At 43.8% G+C, this 27037-nt stretch overlaps 1 protein-coding gene across 4 annotated transcripts in view; it reads left to right on the top strand.

Annotated features, from left to right (window-relative positions):
* Positions 1-27037, top strand: part of bnc2 (basonuclin zinc finger protein 2) — a 159698-nt gene that overhangs the window by 92759 nt on the left and 39902 nt on the right. For all 4 annotated transcript variants that reach the window (XM_030094527.1, XM_030094528.1, XM_030094526.1 and 1 more), the window contains 2 exons: positions 22343-22445; positions 23957-24192. In XM_030094527.1, coding sequence (XP_029950387.1) covers positions 22343-22445; positions 23957-24192 — 339 coding nt within the window. The remainder of the gene's footprint in view (positions 1-22342; positions 22446-23956; positions 24193-27037) is intronic.

The raw sequence follows: 27037 nt of genomic DNA, 5'->3' as shown, positions 1-27037 counted from the left end.
ACTGCCTGATATTAAAAGTTGAAGCTTTTTTGGACAAAGCAGACAAATACTCACTCTTTCTTCACTTTTCTTTTAAACAATTCTACATCAATAAGTGAAAATAAATACAGGCGCCCAGGTCATTTAGAGGGCTCAAATTTCAGTTGTTTCTTCTGAGGTTGAACTGTACGGCTTGCACTTATCAAAATCAACAGCGCAAGTATTACATTTACAGTTATATGTCAAAATAGAACATTTGTACATAAACCAGTGACAAGACCTGGCAAACAAACATGAGAGTGAGCAGAAAGTCACAAGTTTTACATTCACAATAACTAAGCAAAAGCAGACAAAGTCTAACTTTAAATATGAACGACACATTTCGGTGTGCACAATTTCTTAAAATAACAAGAACTCAACAGTGATTGAAGTTTACATTCAGAGCTCTCTGGACGCGATGACGCATGCTGCTGAAAACTGCGTATCCTACTTAAATGGAGACCCGATATGTTGACATGAGGGATGAAAAGCATTAGAAGCTCGCACTATATGAGAAGAAAAATAAATGTTCCAGCTTTAGCAGCAAGCTCACTAAAACAGCCGGAGCAGAAAACAGGTCAATTATCTAGTCCGGGCACTACCTGTACATTAACTTCATGTTCCCCACTGTATGTGCGTTATAACAGTGAATACATTGCATGAAATGTTTCAAAAACAATACACTTCTATTGTTAAGTGCCTGAGCTGAACATAAAGTTTGTGGGATCAGGCACCCAAGTCTTGTTGATTATTGGTGTGCCACAATTTACAAGAGATGTGCCATCATTAGGGCTGCAGAGAGGGTAGAACCAAACCACTGGCTAAATCTGCCATGAAATACTAGACTGCTGCAATAAAACCTGAGCATCTGCACCAAACTGGAAACAGATGAACCCCGTCAAGGATACTCTTTTTTTCCCCTTCCTTGTTTCCTATGAGGTACAGGTCTCCCTGGATGAGCGGTGAGAATAGTGATTTTGTGCATAATTATGTGTGTTGATGTGCATGCATTGTGGCCAGCATATGCAGCGCACGTGTGTGCAGTAGTGTGCATGCTTGTTGGTCTTTGTGTGTATCATGTTATGGCCTACACGAGTACAGAGGCCACAAAGGAAATCCATTGCCAACAACAGCAGAGCAAACTGGCACGCAGCCATACCACCCCAGAGGCTTATGGGATAGGGTTTACAACCAGAGACGGAGTGTAGGAGGGCGAAATCTGTAAGGGTCACCCTGTGTTACACTGTATATAGTGTCCAGTTATTCCTCAGAAAATTGTCAATGCCTTCCTAGAATTCCATGTTTCTCACATTTCTCAATAATGACTCAAGTTTTTTCATCTTGTTTGCGCGGAGATGAAAAGCAGCGCTCGTCCTATAGGCCGCGCTGCGCTCGCCGGACAAATCAGGCTATTAATACCAAGCATTACACTGATGTAGAGCAGAGTACCACAGATTTATAGACTACATTAGGAGTCGTATGAGAACATTATGGTGCTTATTGTGAATTAGGACATGAGCTCTCGGCCTTGTTTGCTCCTGAGGAGAGGTTGCGATATCCCCTTACTTCCTCAAGCCGCCTCGCTCAGAGGGGACAAGTGTGCTTTTTCCATCTCGGTCGTGTTCAAGTTCTTTCCACTATGTTGGCTTTTTAGTTATATAATGATATTTGATCACCCCGTGGCCATGCTGGACGGCTGGTTACACTATACAGATGTGCAATGTTGATTGGTTTACTAGCCTTTTAAACCTAACGATGTGCTGCGTTAGCCTTTTTGGCAAAAATGGACTCAAGTAGCTGCAAGATGGCAGCGTTATTCCTCATTCTTATTCTCCTGGTGGCTCCGTTAGATGATGTGTTATGTTTGTGGTAATACATCTGAGTCAGTGTTAATAGTCGGCATACACTTTCTGGAGGCACAATGTCAAAATTGAACCCCGAGCCAGAAACCGCTGTGCTCACCACTAACGTTGCTTGCTCTTCCTCTCCTTTGTTTTGTCGTCCTTTTCTTCCTCCTCTCTCTTGTGAGTATGCGGGCTGCCTTTAGTCGGTGGCGGTGCCGTTTATTGACAGAGCAGTACATTCTAGACATATCTGGGGGATTAAGTTGCAAATTTAAGCAATGGGAAAATCAATGGGTTCCTCTTTTAATTCATGAGAAAGGCTGTCACTTTGAAAAAACAGTAGGGAGATGTGGCTGTTTGGATCACATTCATCTGGGGAGAAGCAGAAGAGGAGGTGGAGGAGGAGGAGGAGGGCGGAGAGGGAGAGGACAGCATCCTTTAAATCTCTCCATCAAACGAGGGCAGGGCCGATGGCGGCCTGGTGGAGATAAAACCACTAAAGGAAAACATTGAGCTGTTGATTTCACCTTTATCAGTGCCATTTGTTAAGCTGATTACTGAATATTTGAATGTGACTGGCTCTTTATTTTTCTTTATCTTGAAGCAATGAACTTGGGCTTTGAGAGCGAGAGTGTGCTTCTTGTCTTTTAAGTCCAGAAAGAAACACTTGTAGTCAGCAGCGCAGGGAGAGGCTGCTGCGAAGGTTTTAAGCACTACCTGAACTCTCAGCCAATAAAAACAGGTATCTGCCTGCACAGATGTGTAATTTCTCTCCTGCCAGAGATTTTTTCAGTTTCAGACGAAGCTGAGCAGCCATCAAGCCTTTTTTGTTTTTATCTGCAAAGAATCCCATCATAAATTTCTCCCAAATGTTACAAGCAGAAAAAAAAACCTCTACCAGTAATTTGTTAGACTGGTACAAAAAGTCACCTTATTACTGAATTGAGAAAAGTCTTGATATCCTTTTGTTTTAAGACTTTTCTAAAGCAGGTGCCTTCGTGCACAGATTCCACCGTGGTACTGCGGATCCCCTGCTGACTCCAGGGGAACTAATTTTTTAATGAACAGCTCAATATCTAATTCATTAAAGTGGCTGTTTTATTTGATGCGTTTTTTCCTTACTCCAGCTAAACCCGGGAAGCAGGCCCCGGGGATGGAGGGAGACGGTCCCGTTGATGGATGTCCAAGTTGCACAAAAGACAGTGCCCCAAGTGTGCGTCTCTCCACGTGCCCTTCAGAGGGACTTGAAGGGGGCTCCAGCTGATTGTGACTCCTCTCAACAGGGGCTGAGAGCAGGAGTTTTACTCTGTTTGAGTGCTGAAAGACGGGAGCTGTAATTGGCCTTGCACACTCTCTCCCTCATCATTAGAGGCAGGCCAAGAGGCAAGCTTAACAATCGGTGTGGGGCGCACTGCCAGTGCTTTCGCTAAATCTCCGAGCGTCTATCTGACAGAGAAAAAGCATAAGGAGGCATGTTAGGCTTTAGTGCCGTATTAAAAATGTCGCCCATGGCTCCGCTTTGTATGTGTATGTATCCTCTGCTCCTCTGTAATTAGCGTGTCTCTCATTTACTGAGTTGTTTGTGGTCGTCTCTGATAACTGTCTGATCTCCGCATGGATCGCACTCTCGACACAGACAAATGCTTTTCTCTCTGAGACACTTGTAGCAGCAGATATGAGAGACTCAGTGCATCCTGACATATTACAGAAACACACATTGCATAATGTAAAAAACAAAACGAAAAAAAAAAAAAAGACGAGCAGGGAATCGGATATTCAGTAGGTTGTGGGCGATGAAGAGAAAAAGTGTAGAGGGGAAAGGTGTACCAAAGTGAAACTGAGAGGCTTGGTGAAATTTGAAGGGGTCAGAGTAGGAGTGAAAGGGGCTCCCTGGCGGGGGCCTGGGGGGGTGGCTGGGGATGTGTCAGGTGCCGGAGCTGCGCGCTGTGCTGGCCAGCGTTGTTGTTACACCGAGGGCAGCGCCACAAGTCCGAAAGTATTGATTTCCCGCCTTGTCAAGAGGCAGAGAACTGTCATGTGGAGAGCACTGACCTTGGTACACACACTAAGACAACTATTCCCCCCGGCCCCCCACGGCACCGAGAGGAGAGAAGAGAGGAGCAGATGCAAGACACAGCAGCATCAAGCAACAAACAACAACGCGCTACCGAATCTCCTGCGGGGGGGCGCGGGGGTGGAGGAGGAAGGAGGAGAGGAGAGGAAAGAGAGAGGGAGAGGAGGTGAGCTTGAGAGGAAGAAAAAAGAAAGGCAGGAAAGAGAGAATAAAAGTAGGAATAGGAGGGATAAGAGAGAGAGAGAGAGCGCTAACAGTCAAAGCCACGGCCGGTTCCCCTGAGTTGTCAGTGGGCAGCCTGGTGTCTGGTTATCACGCAGTTTGAAATGACAATGGCTTGACTTGTATTTTCCTCCAGAGACTCAACTCAGATCTATAAACCGGGGGAAGGGAGGGAGGGAAGGAGGACGGGAGCTGATGGTGGGTTAGAAGACCAGAGACAAGAAAAAGCTGGTCAAAAAAGAACGAAGCGGTGCAGCGATAGGAAGAGAGCCAGGCAGAAGGGAAGAGTCGCAAAGAGAGAAAAAAAAAAAGCGCAGGAGGAAAGAAGAAAAAAAGATTGACTCCTTCTTGTCTCAGTATCGCTGCTGCACTTTGAGATCTACAGAGAGAGACGGAGAGGAAGGAAGAGAAATAAGGCAGCTGCTCGGGTGAAATGTTTTTCATGTGGAAGCTCCGTCAGGATTTGACAACAAAAAGGGCTCCCTGTCACCTGCAGCTACACAGCGGGGCTCATCCCCAGCCACTGCGGAGCGCGGCGTGCACAGACAGACGGAGAGAAGTCAGCCTACAAAGAGCTCTCTCTGGGTTAGATCAGGGTGACAGACACTTAAGAGACCCGGCTTTAGTCACACATCTCTCTCCTCAGATCAGGGCATTTTGCTAACAAGCTCAGAGGCAAGTTTCCTCTCTTGTACACTGAGGCTTATGAATAAAGGCCACTTCTTCATGATGAAGAGTTGGGCGTAGAGTTGCAAGGGAATCTGTTCACAGAGTCTCCTTTTTAGCGAATCTGAGAGAAGTGGAGTCCTAATTGAATTAGCTGGCTTATTAGTGTTTGACATTGTAAGCTTGGCTATAAGTAAGGAAGTGGGGACTTGGGAAGTGGATTTAAGGAGCAGTGTTGGTTTTGGTTCTAATTTTACACTCTCATGACACACATTATTCCCCTTAGCTGCAGTTAGGCCCAGATATGGTAATGCTAATAATGTGTGCGCGGTGGGGTTTAAGTGGCTCTCCCTCTCTCACCTCAACTGCCAAGCCTGGGAACGAACGCTCGTCCACTCAGCCTGTGACCACGGCTCTGTTAGCGGTGGACATCAGTCAGATATATAAAAAGTAAAATGAATACGGTGAAAAAATAATTAGATGAGTGTCATTGGACTAAAAAAAAAAAGCTGAATTACTAGTTATTGTTCCGTTTGAAGATAAGAACATGCCACAGTCTCTATCCTTGTGCTCTCAATCCTCTTATTTCAAAATGTCTTGCAGCAAAAACAGATTAAGCACACCTTTGGCTGTATGCTGTTTAGTAGCCTTGATGCTGATTTCTCCCTCTGTTAGTCAGCCTTAATTTGGTCAAATCTAATTGCTAATTACACACACTTTCATTATCTCACTGAGTCAAATCCGAGGGCTTTAGTGGTATTATCTTTACTCATTCAAAGAAATAAAGAGTCTTTGATCAAAATTAACAACATATACTTTCCTTCAAAGTGCCAAGACACACACACACACACACACACACACACATACACACACGCACGCACGCTCACACATACACACACACTCACATGCATGCATGAACTTAATGAATCTGTTTCATCTGTCCTCTTCACTTTCTCTGTCTCTCTCCGTCGATATTCACCTCCCTGTGCCCCAGGAACACAATTTCTGAGAAGTACAACTCTATGCTTTTGAAGAATAAACACACACACACACACACACACACACAAACACACACACAAACTTAATAGATCTTCAAATTATATGTGAAATGCTCTCCCCGACACCTAATGAACTTGGGGACAGGCGACCGAAGTGAGGCAGACGAGACTCTGTATTCCTGAATAGCTGGACGACAAACAACCAGAGCATTTCAGTCCGCATAGATCCAACAGGGAAAACCCGGTCAATACTTACTGGCGTCTCATGTGTATGACGAGATAGAGGAGTATTAGGGTTTTACATTTTGACGGCATGATGTGTTTTCTTCACTTTGTGGAGCTCCATGAACTCTTTTCAAATCTGGCACTTTTTCATTTGTGTGTTCTCTCTGTAGTCTTGCACTTCTGCCACTAACAGTGCAACTGAGCATTTCTGCAAAACCTAAAATCCAACTGATGTTACAACTAATTATCCAGGCAGAAATATTTTAAGATCAGTCCAGAACAATTTTCACATTCATAAAAATAGGCTCCAGATTTTATTCTAGATCAACTCAAGCAAAACAGTGAATAATAGAAAAAAATAGTATGGCAGTTTGTTGCATGATTTCAGGATATAATCATTTCGGCACAGAAGTGAATCACATATCATCTCATGTCTTTTTTGTTCTATTCTTGTGTTTCTCTGTTTCTTTGAGATTTTTTTTCTTTTTCTTTTTTTGGTGCCCTTGTCTTGTATTTATCCCACGTATTCCCTGCTTGCCCGTGATATACTGGAAATGCCTGGCTAAGTGCTGTTCTGACATTAGCTGAGTGTAGTCACAGCATTTGGCCTGGGGACAAATGCTGGAAAGGCCCTATAAATATGGATGCCACCCTCCCTTGGCTCCCTGACGAGCTTGCATGTGTCTGTGCATGTTTGTGTCTGGTGGCACGCCGTTTGCTCCGCCACACCGTGTCCCCACTGTTTGTTTACTCACACTGACAGAGATACGCTCGCTTGCTGATGGCGCTCACCACTTACGCCTGCTAACTAAGTGCCAAAGAGCTCGCTAATGCCCCTTCCCCTCCTGTAAATAATGCATCCTGCGATGCCAGGCAGCTCTAGCTCCAGCCGCAGCCTCAGCTGTCTGGGCTGTTTCACTGCCTGATAAATCTGTTAGTCTGCGCGCGGATCTCCCTTCGCCGCTTTCCCCCCGCTATATATGTGCGCGCGTGCGCCGGCGAGTGTCACTGTCACCTGCTGTTACGGCGCGAAGCGTCACGCCGAGGGAGCTCAGTGCTGCGTGAAAACGATGCCAGCCAAGACAGGCGTCTTCCTGTGCGCCCGGCCCTGCCCCCGGCGCAGCGGAGGCCTTGCGAGTGCCCCGTGGCTGCACTGATGTCAGCACGTGCAGAGCGGCAGGGAGGGTCCCTGTGGGGAGGAAGTGGGCCATTAGTACAGTCCTTGCCCTGCCGTTTTACTTCACTTCAGTACACATCACACAGGGCCGCCCTCTACTAACTATCTAACACATGCTAATTAGCCTAGCGACAGAGGCAGTTTCCCCCTCGCTTTGGGAGCATATGTGTAACTCAAGAGCAAAGCTGGCTGCAGGAACGTGGCCAGGGACCGATGCTTCATTAAGTTTTCTTTTATGTGCGTCGAATAAACGTGGAATGTAGCAGAGCAGTTCAGTGTTTTAGAGTGGCTCGAAAAATATGACGGACAGAAATCGAGTGATTCTTTTCAGGACAAATTCACAAGTGAAAAGTGGGTCAGAGTTTAGTCTTATCTGAGGAAGAAGTGCAGTGGGTTTTGCGTTGTTTGTTGGTGTGACTTGCCTTAACTTCTGGATTAACACAGCGTGCCGTCTGCTCTCCCAACCTCCTCAGCTTTCCTGCAACGTCTTCATTTTCTAGAAACAAGAACAACCACAGCCTTAATGAAACTTAATGATGATAGTCATAACACAACAATAATCCAGTGGTCTGGAAAACTAATCAATGCGTCTTCTCTCCTTCCCCTAATGACCTGTGAAAACAAAGCAATAAAAAGGCGGTGTGTGTTTATTTTGGCCAAAGCGAGAGGCTGATAAGACAGGCTGGTTGAATAATGCTGAGCACATTCAAGGCGGTCGCAAAGATTAGAAGCTAATGTCGCCACATGATGGGACGGTAAGTGCGCGAGCATTTCAGAAACTATTGTTTAAATCTGAAGGCTTTTTTGAAGTACTGGCCCATTATCTCAACTACAGTAATTTCTGGTTTTCGATAATTTCCCGTTCACTGTCCACAGACAGTGATTTCTCTCTGACTGTGACTCAGTCAGTGATATCCATTCATAAACATGCATTTAACCTCATTTATTGCATAAAGTGGCTGTTGGCATAACTTTCTTTCATGCTCAAAGTGTTTTGGTCTCTGATTGATTCCTCCAGGACTTTAGCCTTTCACTGCGATCCACGTTGGTGTGTTTCATGCAGTCTTGGGACAAAATAGCACAATTTGAGAGGTGTAAAACAACTTTCTAAAATGAACTTTATTCACCTTTTTCAATTTCAAGGTGCAATACAATATGAGTATATTTCTATTAATAAGCTTGAGATTTTTTTTTCTGATTTGAATGATTGCATTCAATTATATAAAGACAGATTGGAATCAAGACTATCTTTTTTTTAAGGATTTGGAAGGACCTTTTTTTAAACGTGATCCTTATGTTTGTGGAAACTATAAAGATTACGACATATGCTAAAGCACATCCAAACACATGCAGTTATTTTTTTTGTTTGATCAGCAGCAGCAGCTTTCCTTGTCACAGCATGCCAGAATATCATCTACATCTTGCTCCTCATAAATAAAACACACAGTTCATATGAATTAACAGCAGAAATCATATGTACACATGTTTCACAAACACACAGAGGAAAAGACCACCTCCACACCATTCTCCTGGGTCCCAAACAAACACATGTCATGCATACTGTATGAGGACGATATCATTTCAGAAACTCCTAGAATTAAAATGATTTTTAACAAGCCCCGTAATAAATGTATTTTATATTCCCTGGTCAGATCATGCGAATACCTTAACACACAACACACTTCATATGACAACATGGGAGATCACTGTCAGGTGGATTTCATGGAATGATGGGGTGATGTGTCTTTTTTCCTGCTTGCTGGAGAGCCTGGTGTCCTGATTAAAAATTTCAGCTCCACTGCCTTTCTAATTAATTAGCGAGGCCACTCAGAGGAGCGCTGTGGACCAATTAGTCTCTAGCAAGCCGATGATGCCTATCGCTACAGCATCACTGTACAGCTGTCGCTCCCTGCTCCGAGGACCACTGGGGATGCACCCTCAGGTGCCCGCACAGGTTCAAACAGCAGCATGCATGCATGCATACTACACCGGGTGCATGCGTACGCACAGCATCATAGTGGCAAATGAAAATTACAAAATGTGCCCATGCAGATGTGTGCAAAAATTAAACTAAAGGGTAATTTATCATGATAGAAAATGAAATATAAACAATCGCATTGCGCTAAATTGAAATGAGAAACAAATGTCTTAAACCTGAACTCACCAGATTCAGCTCCTTCAAACAATAAATGACTGAGGCTGAGGGACTGACTGCAGGACTGTTCACAGACAGCTGATTAATTAATTAGGCAATCAACACAAAATTCATCTTTGTCTGCATGTGTTTAACTGAATAATCACTCACAAACGTTTACTACTGTTTGCTTCTGAAATGTAAATGGAAGGAAATCATTAAATTAATGGAGTTTCCTTGAGACTGCAAGAAGCCAAATTTTAGTCTAAGAAACAGTTTTTCAATACGTTGCAGATGAAGAAAATGTAACTGTGTAGAATAAGCAGATATGATTGTGCTTGATGTGTTTTTAAAAAATATACTGAAAACCCCCAAAAAAAGTCAGCATATTTCTGACCTGAATTGTGTGAACAATGCAGTGGATTTGCTGTCCTTCCTGGCGGTACCGAGTAGACCCAGGGAGCTGCGTGAGTCTGGACAAAAGCCACCTGAAGAAGCTTCCATCCCGCTCTCTGTGCATTGCAAACAGTCTGGGGAAGTGAGATGGAGGAGTTTCCATATTCTGAGGTCTGATGGTGAATTCATCCTGCGTGCTGACCACAGGGCTGGGCGGGGAGGGCGTCTGCATTTCTTCGGAGGGGCGGCAGAGTTTGCTGACTTTGTGAGATCGGACTCGTTATAAGACTGAGGAAGCTCATTTCCACTTCAAGGGGTCGTCTGAAACATGGCATCAGCAGGCCTCCCTGTTAGCTCTTGCACTTGCTCGCTGCACTCTTGCACGTGTGTGTGTGTGCGTGCGCGTGTGTGTTAATATACGGGCATGCACACATATACACCCCATCAGATCATCTGACGCTCTCTGCGACTATTAATTTCTCCCTATCGCCTTTTTTTTCCCTCCAAAGTCTAATGTTTATTCGTACTTGTGCAAAATGCGCTGATAACGTTTTTCTTCGGGACTGAAAAACAGCCAAAAGCTAAAAAAAAAAAAAAAAAGAAAAAAAAAAGAAAAACCTTGAACTTCAAAGCCCCCCTCGGTACTGGGTACACATTAATGAACATATCACATGTTTCACAAACACGCTCACAATGTCCTGCAAATAAGTTGCCTTTCTCCTGCAAGTTTCATTACAAAGAGGATCGCAGACCGGCGTGTTTGTGAAAAAAAAAAAAATGTCTATGTGTGTGTGTTGATACAGTACACACACACACACATACACACACGCACTCACTCACTCGAGTCACTTTGCAAGCACAAACAGTCAAATACCGCGGTGGCTGATTAGTATGAGAAGAGGGGATGAATATTGGAGAAGGACTCTCAAGAGCCACCCGTGAAACATGGAGAGGATGTCAAAGCATTTTGTTCCCATCTCGTTCATTAGCCCTCACTCAGGCTGCTGGACACACCAAGTGTTTTCCTAATTTCATTCTCAATCACACAAAGACCAAAAAAAAAAAAAAAAAAAAAAAAAGAGAGAGAGAGAGACACAGTAAAAACAACAGTGTTGGAAACAGTTGTAGTTATTAGATCGGCGTGTTTGACATTTTGTCGACATAAGTAATTAATTTAGCCTTTCTATTGGGAAAGTCCAAAGAGCCCAATTAACATGGCTAATATTGCTGCATCGTGTAAAAACATCCATTTTTTTTTTTTTTTTTTTTTTTTAATACAGAGGGAATATTCAAATGACTTGCCTTCATTATTCAAATGTATAAGCAAAGTCATCACTGGGGAAAGAGACAAGATGGGATTCACACTTGTAGGAACAAGAAAATGATAATCAATCTTTTATTCCTGCAAAGCAATCAAATAAAACATACATGTTTATCCAGTATCTTGTTTTTCTTAGTAATCTGATCTAAAATTTGAGGATTCGTGCCTTTTTTTCTCTCATTTCCAAATTTATCTTTTAATCAAATATTTTCCCTTGCACAAATTGTTGCATAGATTATTAATTATTCAGTTAGCAAATAATAAAAGACTCATTTTTTTAATTCTTGGCAGGCTGTTCAAATGAGCAAAGAATGGAGTCTCATGTTTTAATTGAATTACACAGTAAGTCAAAACTATAGACAATAAGGTTTTGCAGTTATTCCAGACAGAAACACAGGCCAAGACTCTCTTTCAGCTGCCAAATCCCACGACTTTGTAGGCTGCATAAAACGAATTAGGCAAATAATATTCTTAATTTAGAGAGCGAAAATACGAAGGTCAAAAGTGGGACCCAGGGACATTTTATAGTTTATTTGAATCCATTTCAATATAGATCGCGATTGTGGGTGCTGTGTTTTTTATTTTCACACTCGTTCACATATTTGTTTTCTAGCGGACTTGGGAGGGCCCCACTTCTGCAAGGCCCCGGCTCTTGGCTCCATTCTCCCACTCGTATTGCTATAACAAAGTCAATATTACAAAGAGGTAACACATGTCGAGGTATGCTCCAGCCCTGCCCCGGTGCTGTGATCCTGGATCACTCGCGGAGACACACGCACACACACAGAGCGTAAAAGAATGCGTGCCTTCAATGGTCGACTGCCTACCTCCACCAAGAAAAATGTATCCCTTTTTTTTTTTTTTTTTTTTTACTCTCTCTCTCTGCAAATTTGTTCTCCGGTTGAAGCGGGCATTTCAGCTCCTCTCACATGTGAAATTGTTCATGTATGTGAGCGAGGGGGTGTGAGTCTCCCGTGGCACAGTATCATGTGCGGGTGTAAAGTGCTTGTTTGTGTTTGTGCATTCACATAAATTTTGAGTGTGTGTGTGTGTGTGTGTGTGTGTGTGAGAGAGAGAGAGAGAGAGAGAGAGAGAGAGCAAGAGAGAGAGTTTGTTTTGTTTTTCCCTTACTTCAGCACATCTGAGAGAGCTTTTCTGGAACTCCTGAGCCCTGTCCAAACAAAGATGGCCGAATGTGAGGGATGAAGAGGAGGGTGGATAAGGGTATGCATGTGTGTGTCTGGGTGTCTGTGTGTTTGTGATTTTTCTAGTAAGCTGGGACCAGAAGGGCCTTGCGAAAAAACCAAGAGGAGGGAGAGAAAACTGAGCCCCTGAGAAAGGCAGCTGGAAACACGGAGACTTGCGGTCTATCTACCCCTCCACACGTCTCCTCCTCCTCCTCCTCCTCCTCTTCCTCGCCCCCCACACCTCTCCCTGGTCCAGCTGCACTCAGATGTGTCTGCGCGCCCCCTCTCCCTCATCACCCCTGCACTCCCAAGCTCAGTGCCACTGCCAAGTGGAGAGAGAGAGAGAGAGAGAGAGAGAGCGAGAGACAGCGAGACGGAGGGGGAGAGTGTCGCAGCTGGTAATACTTACTGGCCATTTCAGCGCGGTAAAGGCATGAGATTCATTAGGCCGGGACCCGCGTGTTTTGTGCAGCGTACCGGCCGTGTTATTGTTAGGATGTGGTAAAATTATAAATATGGAGGAATGGGGGGGGGGTTGCTGGAATCTGAGGGAGGGAGAGTTGATGCTGCTGGTGGAGGGGAGGGAGGAAGAGGAGGAACATGCCACTCATTAACTGCTCTGCCACAGTCTTGTTTCTCATGATTGGGTGGCAATAAAAAAGTCTGTCACAATTTGTCAAAGTTAATGACTCAATGGCACACCAGCACTCAAGGGCTGGAAGACACGCTAACATATGTCGAATTAGTCGATCGCTTTATAATTGCGGGAATAAGGATCCCGGCTTTAGCCGAATGAAGCGGACTGAGAGGGTCCTGAGAGGGAATTTGCAATTTGGTCAGGTCGATCGTTGAATGGCAATCACCAAGGCTTGGCACCGCGCTCTCCCGGTTCAATTATGAGTTTTTTCCTTTCCCCTTTTCTTTTTTCTTCTTCCCTGCTTCCACCTGTTTGAGCGGCTCGCTGTCGTCTGTGTGACCCGTGACGCAGGAACAGCGTCTCGCCTCCACTTCAGCCCCTCTATCTCTGAACTTTGTCAGACTGATAAAGCACACAGATGGACTTTCCTTTGGTCTGCCGTCGTCTCCCTCCCATACTCCCTGTCCCACCGAGCGCACACACTCTCTCACACACACTTGTACAGACACTCCTCACTTCCCTCCCTGGCTGTGTGGCTTTGGGAGTGACACACTTGTCACTGCAGTAATAGAGCTATTGGTTCAATCCTCCCTTCCTTCCCCCCGCTCTCTCTGTATCTCTGTCCTGTGTCCCGTTCCTCTGTGTCATTTGAGACTGCTAATACCCATGGAAGGGTCCGTTTTTTCTCGGAGTGTTTTAATGAAAGCGGGAACTACGAAACTGAATCAGGAATAGTCTTCCCGCTATGCTGGCTGAGGTAAAAAGAAGCAACTTTTATCTTTTTTAACACTCATTTTCTCCCACTTTTGGTGATAATGTGACAAATAAATAGGCATCATTTCTGGCTGTATATGTTTGTGTGTGTATTTTGGTAGTTCTGCAGCAGCTGAGTGTGCAGAACCAGGTGTTTACAAGTAACCCACAGTTGCTGACAAACTCTGAGAAAAGAAACAAATGGTATTGCAGAGTCGTGTGTCTTGAAATCTAGCCAGTCTGTTCATGTTAGCATTAAGTTTGGGTGTATAAAAAAAATCATATGCATAATCTCCCGATTACTTACTCACAATCGGCTTGTACTTTTTTTATGTTATAAGATGGTCAAAGAAAATAAAGGGTTATTGGCACGATTCAATCTAGGAGCTCTTCCAAGTTTTCTCTGGCTGGGAGCGAGTGTGAGAAGGGGATTTCACTGCATGCGCTTGTGTGTTTGTGCGCGTGTGTGAGATTATAAATGCTTGCATGAGACAAAAAGCGGGGGAGAGTGTGTGGGCGCTCGTGTGTGAGTGTGTTCAAAAGTTAGAGGAATCTCACTCATTAGACGAGTGTGATGACTCAGTGTCAATTTGGGGGGATTCTCTGCAAGACTGTGGCATCCTGTCGTCATGCTGCTGTCAAGCCCGCTCTGTGTGTGTGTGTGTGTGTGTGTGTGTGTGTGTGTGTGTTCAGTCGCCCACACCAATCAACGATCACCATGGAGAAGTCCCCTCGCAGAGAGGGGTCAGCAATATGTCTGGGTTCTGACTAATACTTTCTGTTTGTGTTGGGGTGTCGATGGGGGGATGTAAAGAGCAGACGATGCTCGTCACTGCCTCTCCCCTTCATCCAACCAGACCTCCTCTACCATTCCTCATGGTTTTTTCCCTTGTTTTTAACCCTGCTCTTCATTTCCTCTTTTTTTTTTTTAATCCCTCTCTCATCAAACTTGTGTGGTCGCGTCGCTCTCACAAGTCTTCAGAAATGAAGTGAGATGCAGCCGTGCGGGCTGTCCCCGGGATATTTGGATTTTGGTGAGGGCAATCAGCGGGTGCAGGTGTCAGATCTGAGCGGGAGTTGTCCTTATCTGCGGCAGGTTGCTCACTCTGATAGGGTGAAGGTCAGAGCAGATCTAGTATATATTGATGACAAAGGCATCTTTATTTTCTTTCCGTTCCTGCCCACACAATGGCCGGTGATAGGGAAGTGGGGGACAGAACAACAGGAGTCCTATTAGATTGGGATGTGGCTTTTCAGCTTTCATTTTTATCCTGAAATAGTAAACCTTTTTTTTTTTTTTCCATAAAATGTCCTTTTTGTTTCAACATTTTCGCTGAATCAGCGGCTTCAAAACAGCCTTACCAGGCATCATAATATGTGCATTAAAACTAAAAACACTGTCCTTTTTGGAAATAAACTGCATCTTTATAAAGCATTATTTCAACTTATCTTATTAGCTTTCCACTGCCTACTCTGTCTCCTGCAACAACTCTTCCCCACCTTTCCGATACACCAGCTTGTCTGACCCCCTACAAACCCCCCCCTCCACCCCCTCTCCCTTGCCATCCCACATCTCTACCTTTTTGCCAACTTTCCTATTCGTTTCCTCTCCCTCTCTCTCATTCTCCCTCTATCGCTCCCTGCCTCCCCTTGCACCCCTCTTTGAACCTGGCCTTGTGTCTGTGGACCCAGAGGTCTGTCACTGGGCAGATGGTTTGATCTCTGGCTGGGGAAATGCTTTGAGGAGAGCTGAGAGGGGCCAGGGGCCTGGACTGGGGGGCCTCTGCATGGACCGCTGTCTGCACACACAAAAAAGGGAGAAACTGCTGCTCCCTTGATGCCTCGGTATTTGAACTGACAGTATAGTCCAGTGTTAACGGCGTGGTACATCTTTCCATCCATATGGGTAGCTCTGACTGAGAGCATGGCATATGATAGTAAGATCACAGGATTGTGTTTCTGGCGCAGTATTGATACATTATGCTCCCTCTTCCTCTCTGTTTCACAATATCAAAGCCAGCTGGGTCCTTTATCTGTCCACTTCATAAACAAGCATGACTGAACCAGAAGTGCATGCACGGCTATTTGTCATGCGAGCGAGTCAGGCCACGTTTCGTCGCTGATCGGATTTGAGAAGTTTGGGGCGGTGCTCATCATGAGGAGATTTATTTTTCTGTTCCTTTGTCAATTCAGACAGCATAAGTAGGAAGACTGGAAAAAGACATGTTTCCGACGCGGTGCGTGCCTGGTAATGGAGAATTCACATGGATGTTATATATGTGAAGGAATGTAGAATCATCTGGAACAACACTGGATGGCAGATGTCGTCACTCACAACTTGTTTAGGCTGTTTCAGTTATAAACTTTTAAATTCCTGCCTAATGATTCTTCTCAATGACAGCATGGTTGTAATTTCAACACGAGCACACAGCAGTACCACATTTAAAAAATGTATTCGCAAAACAATGAGGACAGGGTTTGATTTGACAGATGATGCAAGCAACTGGAAACCGTAAACACCGTGATCCACGCCAATTTGTCACTTTATCTCACAACCTTAATACATCTTAATACTTTCAAACTCTGTTATTTCCTCCACTACATCTATCACGTCTATCCCGTTGGATGTTTGAAAGCCTAACCACATTGTGATCCTTTCAAATTTTGGGCTTGCAGCTCTAAAGCTGCTACAGCAAGACGGATTCTGCCGCAGTAAGAACAGGTGAAAGCAAAGTGCAGCAGTGCTCAGAGGCACTGCCAAACATCTGAAAGTTATGGCTCGCATTTTCACACAAACAGACACACACACACACACACACACACACACACACACACACAGTATGCTCATAGAACAATGAAGTTCAGATGTGAGTCATTGTTCACCAGTCTTTGTTAAATGTTTATCTTTATTACTTCCACATTGTATTTTACTTTTTTTTTTTACTTCAAATTAAGTAGTTTAACACACTCTAAGATCTTATCTGTATTACCTGTACATTATTTTGGATTGAGATATGCCAATTTGTTTGACAATAGATCTTTAACTATGTAAGTCACAAATACAATAATTGAGAGTGCGTGCGAACAACAGACCTGGCCACTTCCATTTGTTTGACTTAAAGAAAAGAAGTTTAAAAAAAAATAAATAGAGAGGAAGAGAAGAGTGGGGTCCAACGTCTCCACATGAATACATGAAAACACATGCTTCTCTTCTCCTTCTGTAATCCACCAGGGACTCACGCCCCATTTGGTTCCCATTAGCATAGCTCTGGTCGCTCTGCCCCGTGTCAAAGCCCAGACGCACAGCTGCACAAAGGACAGGGACCTCTGCCTCTGTGACTGCGAGCCGCCGCAGCTCCAAACCAAAACTGACGTGGAGGATGGGCTTCACGCCGTGGGGATTTCAGAAGGAAAACAGCCTCTGCTCTGTGGATTACAGTTCTCCCCAGTACAGTGCTTGAAACCCAAGTCGGTGCGCAAGTGATTAATTGTTGTTTATTTTGTACCACTTTGTTGGGCCAGTGCAGCCCGTTTCAAGTCAGATCCAATGTATAAAATCAAACAAGCAAAGATTAGCCTTGGCATGAGGCATTTGCTCGCCTGTATTTTGCGGCATGCTGCGTTCGACTACAAAGACTTTCTTTATTGTGCGTGTTTTATTTGTCACCTGTTTCCAATATGGACACTGTGAAGTCCTGATCTATCTGACGGAGTCCTGGCCTTTTTTATGACACGCAAAGCTGCTGTGTCTTTTTTTCCTGCACACGTTGGCTGCACATTTCTGGCAGGAAATTGACAGCATTTCAGCAGCTAACTCATGGATGAGATAATATCTTGTGGGTGGAAGAGAGGACAAGATGCTCCCAGTGTTTTACAGTGACCCTAAGCAGAGACAAATTTAAATCCGAAGCTGCTGCTGCTGCAGAGACTCATACACATGCACACAGATGCGGACGTACGCACGGGGTTTTCATTTAAATCTCGGCTTTGCTTAATTCACCAAAACAAGAGATGTGGTCTGTGGCTGTGTGTTCAACATGGTAAAGGTTTCAATTAAAGTAGAAGGAACAATACCCACTAAGCATCCAGCAGCTGTCTGGGCTGGCTCTATTGTACGTCGTCTGGTGAGGATACGGAGAGGCTGAACCAGAGGCAAGCGGTGTTGTTGGTGGCATACAGTTACAATGTCAACCTTAAAATAATGACAGGGTAGTAATACAGTAGTACAGGATATTAGTTTAGTATCCCAATTGGTTCTATAGTTTCACAGGTCCTGTAAAGGCCAAAACAGTGTCCCTGTTGACCTCTGCATGAGCTGCTTGGCTTGGAGCTGGACTGGCTTACACGTATCTGATCTTTCGGCTATGCCTTTTGCAGACTGCTTAAAATGATCTTGGACCTGAGTGCAGAGGTCCAAAATGAAGCCATCTTGTTGCACGGCTCCTCTTTCCTGCAGTTCCTCGGTCCATCTGTCCCGCTAACAGTCTTTTAATTGAGAGTCCTCCCCAGTCTGATGCTGGCCATTGCTGACTGTCAGTGTTTATACAATTGGGCTGGGACAGGGACTGCGAGCCAAGGAAAACATCCATGAAACATCAAGCCTCCAGCTAAACAAAGCCCAGCAGTGAGACACACACACTTGAGCTAGATAAGGGCAGAAAGCGATGCTTTCTGAACGCAGCTAGGTTAAGTTGTTGACCATAGTAGCGAGCACGGCAGCTGTGAGAGCGGGTCAGCCGTTGTCTGGGTCTAATTGCCACGGCATTGTGGGATTTTCTCCACTTCGCTTCCGAGCTGCTCAGTTTTCCAGTGATTTACCGGGTCTCTCACACACACACACACACTTGGCCATGCGCACACACACCACACACACACACACGCGCACGCACGCTCTTCTGTCCTTTTGCTCACCATCGTCCTCTTTAGATTTGAGCCAAAGAGGAAACCCTGGCGAGACGTTAGCGCAGTGACTAATGTTGTGTATCTGGCCGGGCCTCAGATAACACAGCCTCCTCCCCCGGCCTGCTGTGACAAATATGTGCGAGTGTAGCAGTGGGATCAGGGCCCAAGCTTGTCCCTGACCCAGCCCAGGCCAGACGCAGTTTAAAACCACGGCCAAATGCAAGCCAGATCCATGCTGGCCACGAAGTTCTGAGTATGTGGGAATCATGAGAAGGCTTGATGATTCTGTCTTTCTTGTTTCCGATGACACACCACACAAACCGACAAACTCCAATCTGTGATCTTCCCGAGTTTGATGGCCGTCTCTGGCGCATCCATTTTCCTCTTTTCAGACTAATCTTTCATCTCCTGTATGATCAACTTTGACATCACTAAGATTTCCTAAGCTGCTCTTGTCCAACCCGTTCCTCCTCGAACGTGAAACAATGCACGAATTAACGCCGAGAAATAACAGGCACAGTTCGTCCCCTCCCTTATCCTTTTCTCCTGTCAGGGCCTCCTCAGTTGTGGGGGCTTTGCTGCTTTAATGCTTCTTAATGCTGTTGTCTGCTTAATGGGCCAGATATGAGAGGTGCTGCTAGCCAGCGTAATAAGTCAGTGATTAGAGGGCGCCTTGTCACAGCAGCAGCCCTGCAGACAGTGGCACGCTCTAATTGCCATATTAGACGCCCCTTAACTATCTTGTCAGCTGTCAGACCCCAGCTCGTAAACAGCAGAGGTGCATTTGATATTTCCATTTGTTTATTTCCATCTTCTGCTGTTAGCGCTGCCGCATAGCGAGGTAATTAGGAAAGCCCTGCGTTGTGTGACATCCCCGTGCTAGATTCAGCTACTCTAAATTAGACTCGGTGAAATCTCGATGCAAGAAGAGTTACAGATTTATTTCAAAAGTTTTATGTGGCACATAAATCAGATCGGCAATGAACTGAGAAATTGCTCTGAATAATGATGACACGAAAGATCAGGAAACGGACAAAACAGGATGACAGTAGCAACAACAATGTATTACTTCTCTCATATTTCTGCTGTTACGGGACTAAAAATATAATGTTTTATCCAAAATTTAACTGTTACAATTGCAGAATATTGCACAATTGTCTGAACAGGATCTTTTCAGATTTTTTTTAACTACAATCAACATTTATTTTAGAATATTATTTGAATATTTTAATTATCAAAACTGCTACTGTTTCTATCTATTTCTGTTTTTTTCTCTTATATGTTCAAATGATTGTAATTCTAAGAAAGTTATTTTATGTTTTAGAGTCAAGGACAATGTTTCAGTCAGGTGTCATGTTCACTTAAATAAATTCATTTGTTAAATTAACTGGCATAAGGCTCTTTCGTAATTGCATTTTTAAGATTTTCTTTTTCATCTAAGATCTTTTAAAATGCTGTGTTATTAACTAAATACATATCATGTTCATGCTAAATTCAAAGTAAGATTTTCGGAACATTTGAAAAACAATAATTTAAAAAAAACAGTTTGTCTGAATGATATTTTCTCATTGAAGGATTCCTCCCGATTCGCTTCATTTCAAATTGTCACTAAATTCCAGAGTCTAAAAGCTCAGAGATCTGAAACTGGTTGTCACCCCTGCACGTTTAGGGACAACCACATCTGCTTTGTTGTGTGTCCTCAAGCCAAGCGTCAGCGCTGAACTCATTTATTTCACGTTGCTCTGGATTAGAGCGTCAGCTCAGTGCATGCCTTATACGCGCTCCAGCTGACACATGGCATGTAATCCTCACACACAGCGAGGATTGCCGTGCCCGCACCTGAAGAGCTTAAAAATGGTGTAAAGTCAAATAATCTCTGTCTCCTGTCTCGTTCGGTGTCAAACTGCGAGGTGACATGGTTAGAAGTGGTGTAATTTTGTGTTTAATCTTGGATTAGCCCGTGTTCACTTTGACACTTCCAGTAACTAATCTGGTTTACGACACTGAAGGGTGAGCAAGGGGGGATTCCGATAGATTTTATGGCCCCTCAGTAGATTATGACTGAGGTAAGTTTTATATCTTGAGTTGCAGGATATTGGTGTAATCCACAGACTAGGTGCAAGCTATTTTCTCCTTTTAAAAATCAGTGTGTGTTTGGGTTCAGTTTGTGCACAGGGATATTTGGTTATTACAGCTCGTGCATTACCCACCACTCTGTGTGTGATGCAAAGGCCAATCTGTGCTGCTCATCTTGCTCTATCTCCAAGCGCCGATTGTCTCAGATATTGTGAAATACCCGGCTGTTGGCACAGACATGGACTCCAACCTACGACCCTTCATGGGCACGTCTGTGTCACATCATTGTCACAACGCCGCCGTATAAGAAAAACTCTGAGACAGTGGAAGATAGCACATGTGGTAAAGACTATAAATTCATAAAGTGGCAGATAAGTAGTGCTTTGGAGTGAGAACAAGCGGCTACTTTGTCATCGTCTTCCTCTCTTGTCTCTGATAAACATCCATATGGATCCCAACTCACAGTGCCTTCATGTTCTGATCTGAAAGTTTCCTCACAACTCGATCATTCGGATTTTCCTGTCAAAATAAATAGGCTGCTCCTCGCAGCACTCTTGCACACTACGCCCCGTTTCCTGCCTTCGGCATTCTTGAAATAGTTTTTCTTGTAATTTTATTGATTGCAGATTTTTTTTTTTTTCTGTACAAGTTGAAGAATTACAACATCCTGTAAATTTTTTGTGGCACCCATATGTACAAAATGTATTAGACATTCTTCTCTTCGTGTGCAATTGCTGTTTATTACCTTGTACATGACAGATGACATTCTCAGATTTCATGTTCATGTTCAGAAAATACATATTTCATTAAATTGTAATGTGTAGGTCTTAGGAGTAAAACTGTTCCCTTTTTTCCATATGAAAGGTTTGCATTAGTCATCCTACAGCTGCAGATTCCCAGCAGGCATTTCAGGTTGCAGAAGCGTTACTATCTTTACTCATCGATTCATCTTGATGATGTAGCAATTGTCCGATAAACAGAGCGCTGCCACCGCTGATTAAGATTCATGTTTCAATTTTCTTTTTTGTCTTTTTACTCCTCTTTTCATTCCTTTCGCACTGTCTTCTGTTTCTCGATGTCAGTGTGAAATTTACAGCTTGCAGCTGCTGCACTCATTTGGATGATGAAGCTGTATTCATTTGGGCAGATTTCTGTGTAAACCACACTTTCTCTATACAGGACAGCCTTTTTATAGTCCCAAGAACAAGAAAAGTCTCAAGTAATAAAATGAATCTTGTAAATTGTAACCGAACATTTGTGAGGATTTTTTTTTTTTGGTTTTGGTTTTTTTTTTGAATAGCTCCTTATGAAGGACGACGCATTGTGTTGTACTGAGTTGCCCTCGTCAAGTCTGGACACTTAACCTCTCACTACTAAAAGCTTTCCGGGGTCAGACTAAGTGCAGCTCCAGTGTTGAGTAATGGAGCCTCAGTCAAAACAAGTTAGATTTCAGCGTTTTCAGGAAGGATAGTCCTTTTCTAGCTCGCACAAAGCCAGCAATGTTTTATTACAGGGATGAGCAGATTTAGTTATGACAATCAAACAGATGTTAGGGAAAATAGTGCACATAACTTTTGAATCAGCTGTTGATTAGTTTTGTACTGTATTCACCTTCGAGCCAGAAAAAAACAGTTTTGCAAACATTTGCTATAAATTTTAATGATTTTCAGGGACTTAATGTGAATTTCTTCTTCCTTCTTGTCTTCCGATAGGCCATTCGCTGCACACTGGTGAACTGCACATGTGAGTGTTTCCAGCCAGGGAAGATTCACCTACGAACATGTGACCAGTGCAAACATGGCTGGGTAGCTCACGGTAAGAAACTTAATAGTTTATTTTTTGGAGAAGTTCTGCTGTATGTAGATATAGTGTCTCTAGGTATGGCATAAATAAATATAAAACATAGTTTCTAACCGTCCTAAACTGCCAGCTCCTGCTGTGGATTAAAAGGAGGTCCTGACCTACATTTCTGTCCTTTCTGTATCAAAAATTATCATAGATGCCAGTAGCATGAATCTTTATATCTCAGTGCTCTACAAATTTTTGATAATATTTTTTTTTTTTTATTATTAATGCAGGAAAACTGACCACCCCTGTGGTTGTGAATGTACTAAAATGTTTCCACTAATTCTGCACAGAAGTAACTTTTCTGTGCTTGTTTGCTTCTGTGTTTTTTGTTACTTTCAAAGGTGTGTTCTTGCACCCTAGATCAAAAATAAAAAAAAGAAGTGTGGGGGGGGGGGGGGGGGGGGGGGAGAAACACCATACAAGAGAGCTACAGAAGCGAAGGGCCACACCTTGTGAGTTTTTCACGTGGGTATAAGCAAAAGGGAGAGGAGGCACAAAAAAAAGTACAAAGAGAACGATGAGGGGGGAAAAAAAAGATAAAAGAAAACACCTGTTTGGCTAGCGTCCGCACAAGAGCGAGCCACGGGCCCTTCAGCGGCTCGCACAGGACCCCATTGACTATTTTTTAATCTCTCCCTCTGAACTGTCAGGCACCCATCTCTCCTCTCCCCCACTTTTCATTTCATGTCGGCATTGGCAGCGACTCTGACAAGTAGTTCTTCATTTTTTATTATGTTCGTGTCTGGCTGCACTGTGTTGTCAGGCAAAGGCCCCGTCAGCAGGAAAAAGCCGTCCCAGGATCAGAGAGAGACCCAACCAGGTGTCACCCAGACAGGCGGGGAAATACGAGGGAGGGGGGGTGAGGTGAGGGAGGATAGAGAGACTGGAACACAGAGAGAGAGAGAGAGAGAGAGAGAGAGAGAGCTGACCAGGTGTCACCCAGACCGCCAGAGGGGAGGCAGAGGTGACCGGGGTTCGAACAGTGGGAATAATAACAAACCAGCCGTTCCTCACAAATTCAGTTTCTGGAGCTGCAGAGAGTAATTACATTTTTTTCTGGAATCCTCCGATTTTTGGCAGTAACGTCGCATGTTTCCAGACAAGAAAAGAAAAAAAAAAAAGCTCAGAACATGTGGAATAAGACAGTCCAGTCTCCAGACGGACCGGTGAAATGCAGATTAGGATTAAAGCAAAGACTGAGCAGGGAAATAAAAATTAATAAGCAAAGGGAGTCTAAATGTGAAAGAGCAAGAGATTAGATTAAATAGGAAGAATGGAGGATGACGGTATTAATGCCACTGCTTTGATCTGATAGATGTGTTATCTTCACCTCGTGCTGACTGTGCAGCAGCCGGCTAGGAGAGAACAGAGACGAGAGAGAAACTCGACAGTCATTAACCGTCCGCCCATCTGTGTTTCTGTGCGTGTGCGCATTATTTTCTCCTCTCTCTCCAAATGCCACCCGGCCGCCCGCGCAGCCCTGGACAAGCTCAGCACCCAGCACCTCTACCACCCGACGCAGGTGGAGATCGTCCAGTCCAACGTGGTGTTTGACATCAGCAGCCTCATGCTCTACGGCACCCAGGCCGTCCCCGTCCGGCTCAAGATCCTCCTGGACCGCCTCTTCTCCGTGCTCAAGCAGGAGGAGGTGCTGCACATCCTGCACGGTCTGGGCTGGACCCTCCGAGACTACGTCAGGGGCTACATACTGCAGGTCAGTGACGGGCGTGCACGCTGCCTTTACTTTACACTTCAGACGTACAGACCTGCTCCAAAACACATCCTTTCTGTAATTTCTCCGGGGGTTTCGGTGATTTTGGAAAGTGAGGGTTACATCCATAGTGATCACTACCATCACTTTCTCACCGAGTGAATCCACAAATTTCTCTGACATGGCAGTTATTTTGAGAGGTATCGATCAAAAGCACAGCAGCGACAATTTAGGCCAATTCAGTCCCATCGCGCATCCATTTTCTTCACATTTTCCCTGCTGCTACTTCTACTTCAGCATGGCCCCTTTTCCTGCCCTGTCAACACTATGCCCCTGCTGGAAAAAGGAAAGGAATTAAAAAATAGGAGAAAAATGTCATGCCAGCAAACTATAAAAACCACTGCAGCACATTTCCTCTCTATCCATCCATCCGTCTGTCCCTCCTCCCCTCCCTCCTCCCAGATAATTGCAGTCAGACACATTTCTCAATCAAAGGTACCGAGGTTTTGGTGTTGAAACCCAAACCAAAGTGTTCCTGAATGAATTAGTTAAGAGCAAGAGAACATGTGCATGTGGTTTGCTATATATGTAGTTTATACATATACATACAGCGTGTGTGTGTGTGCGCACGCGTGTGTGCATTTATCTGTATGCATGTATGGTTTCTTCATCCAAGAGTTTAAGTGGAACAGCATGGTGAGGGGAGGGCGTTCTGTACGTGGAAATGGCTTCTGTGAGTAAAGCTTTGTTACTTTCTGCAAAAGAAAAGAGCACACACAAGCTCACTGACAAAATACAAACGACGTGACTGCTATAATAAGTTCACTCAGTGTGAATGCTCATTTATTTAAACTAATTTATCAACAAGAGAAATTTGTTAATACTCATTTATAATATAATATTCTAATATAATATAATGTGATAAAAAGTAAACACGCAATAGGAAACATTGTTTTTTTATTAAAATAATTTTCACTTCTGCACATTGCTCATAAAAATTAGGATTTGTTGTTTTGTTTTTTTCATTTTAAATAATATGAAACAGAGAGAAAAAGGAAAACATCCTTGTTGAAAAGAAGAAACCACAAATCCTTCTTGTTTGGTAAATACTAAAATTATCTGCCTTCCATAAAAAAAAAGAAAAAAAGAAAATAAATGAAACTACTATTTACTTTCAAGCTTTTTCCTGACCAAACTGAACGAAGTTCCTGAATTGCATTGTGAGAAAACCTTGCGTTGAGTAGCCACCTGAGGCCGGCGGTTCCCATCGCCGTAGCCTCCGCTGTGTTTTTATCAGCTGGTTCTAATCGTCAGCTGGTGGGAGCACCGTTTCTCAACTGCTCAGCCTCATGTCACGCTACTGGCTAAATCCTCTAGATCTCCTCAGAAGGGCTTCAAAGGGGCCGCGGCCACAGAGAGGCAGCCAGTCACTTAAGGACAGTAAGTAGTCATTGTACGGCCCTATTAGCCTGTAAGTAGCTATGAAATTCAATCATCTTACCCGAGCCTCCGGGCAACACTTTATGTCAGCGGTGCGTTCCCCACCGCTACGCCGCGCTAAATGAGAGATAAAGTGAGGAGAACAGTATTGCAGATGATAGATAATAAGTTGTCTTTTCTATACTGATGTCAGGGGACATTATTTGATGATAAATTACTTTATCATAATCCTAGCAGTCAGGCTTTCAAATGCCTGCTTGTACTGACTTAGGTTTTGAACAAAAACGTTGAGGCCACAGGAGTAATGATGTTAATTTCTATTTTAATGAGATACATTATAAATCGGGATAATTATCCAGCAGTGCGTATTTACACACATCTGGAGTTCTTTGTTTTCCTCCTTAGCTGTTCTCTTTTTTTGTTTCTGTATATGACAATGCAGCCCAGTAGAGATTTATTCAGAGGCAATACTTTAATCCTGTGTGTGAGTGTGCCGGTCAGATTCTCTGATACCTCAATGCAGCACCGAAAAAGAAAAGACAGGAAAACAATTATAGACTCACATGAGGTGTTTAGTAGTTTTGATTGATACACTTTCTTTCAGTCTGTGACACTTTTATGTCACTCTGTGGCTCAAGTTGAAGTCATGACTGCTGTGCCTTCTCTTCATCGCCATTTATGTGACTCAAGTGTAAATTACACAGCTCACAAGCCGGCTGTCGTCTCTCAGCCATGTGAGGGAGAGTGTGTGTGTGTGTGTGTGTTTGTGTCTGTGTGTGGATGTTGTGCTTTCTACTCTCAGGTGGAGACCTGTACGATTACAGTTTCACAGAGATTCATCCGGTGTGATCAGTGGGCACAGTGAGCCAGCCAAACACCTACATATCTTCCATACAGCCAACTATACATTGATGTACAAGAATAGTCGGGATCACTTGCGTATGCTTCATTCATATCAGAAATATCAGCGCTGCCTCAGCGTTTTCCTGCTTACAATCGTATGAGGGCAAAAGAGCATACAAACCTTTATTGTACTGTGAACACATTTCTCAATCAAAATGACGTTATATTAAAAAATAGGCTTTCACTTACCTTATTTTTAAAATTCACTAAAGAAACTTATGTGATCAAAAACGTGTGACACATAAGTGATTAAAAACTTTCTCACATTTTAAACTAAATAAATTAACACGATAAAGTTCCCTGCCTTGAAATTGATTTCTAAAGGACAGAGATGTTATATGACGTCAATAACCATGAACACATAGAGATAAAACAATACAGCAAGTAGCAAAAACTGACATCTTTCTGTTGACAACCAGGAGTGTCCGCTTTTTAAAATGTCTCAGGAATCATAAAAATTAAAAGTTAGAGGTTTTCACCCGATGGTGATGACTTGAATTTACGT

This window comes from Salarias fasciatus, chromosome 6 (genome assembly GCF_902148845.1).
Source record: "Salarias fasciatus chromosome 6, fSalaFa1.1, whole genome shotgun sequence".
Lineage (NCBI taxonomy): Eukaryota > Metazoa > Chordata > Actinopteri > Blenniiformes > Blenniidae > Salarias > Salarias fasciatus.
Note: the sequence above shows the minus strand (reverse complement) of the source record. Positions and strands in the feature narration are given on the sequence as shown.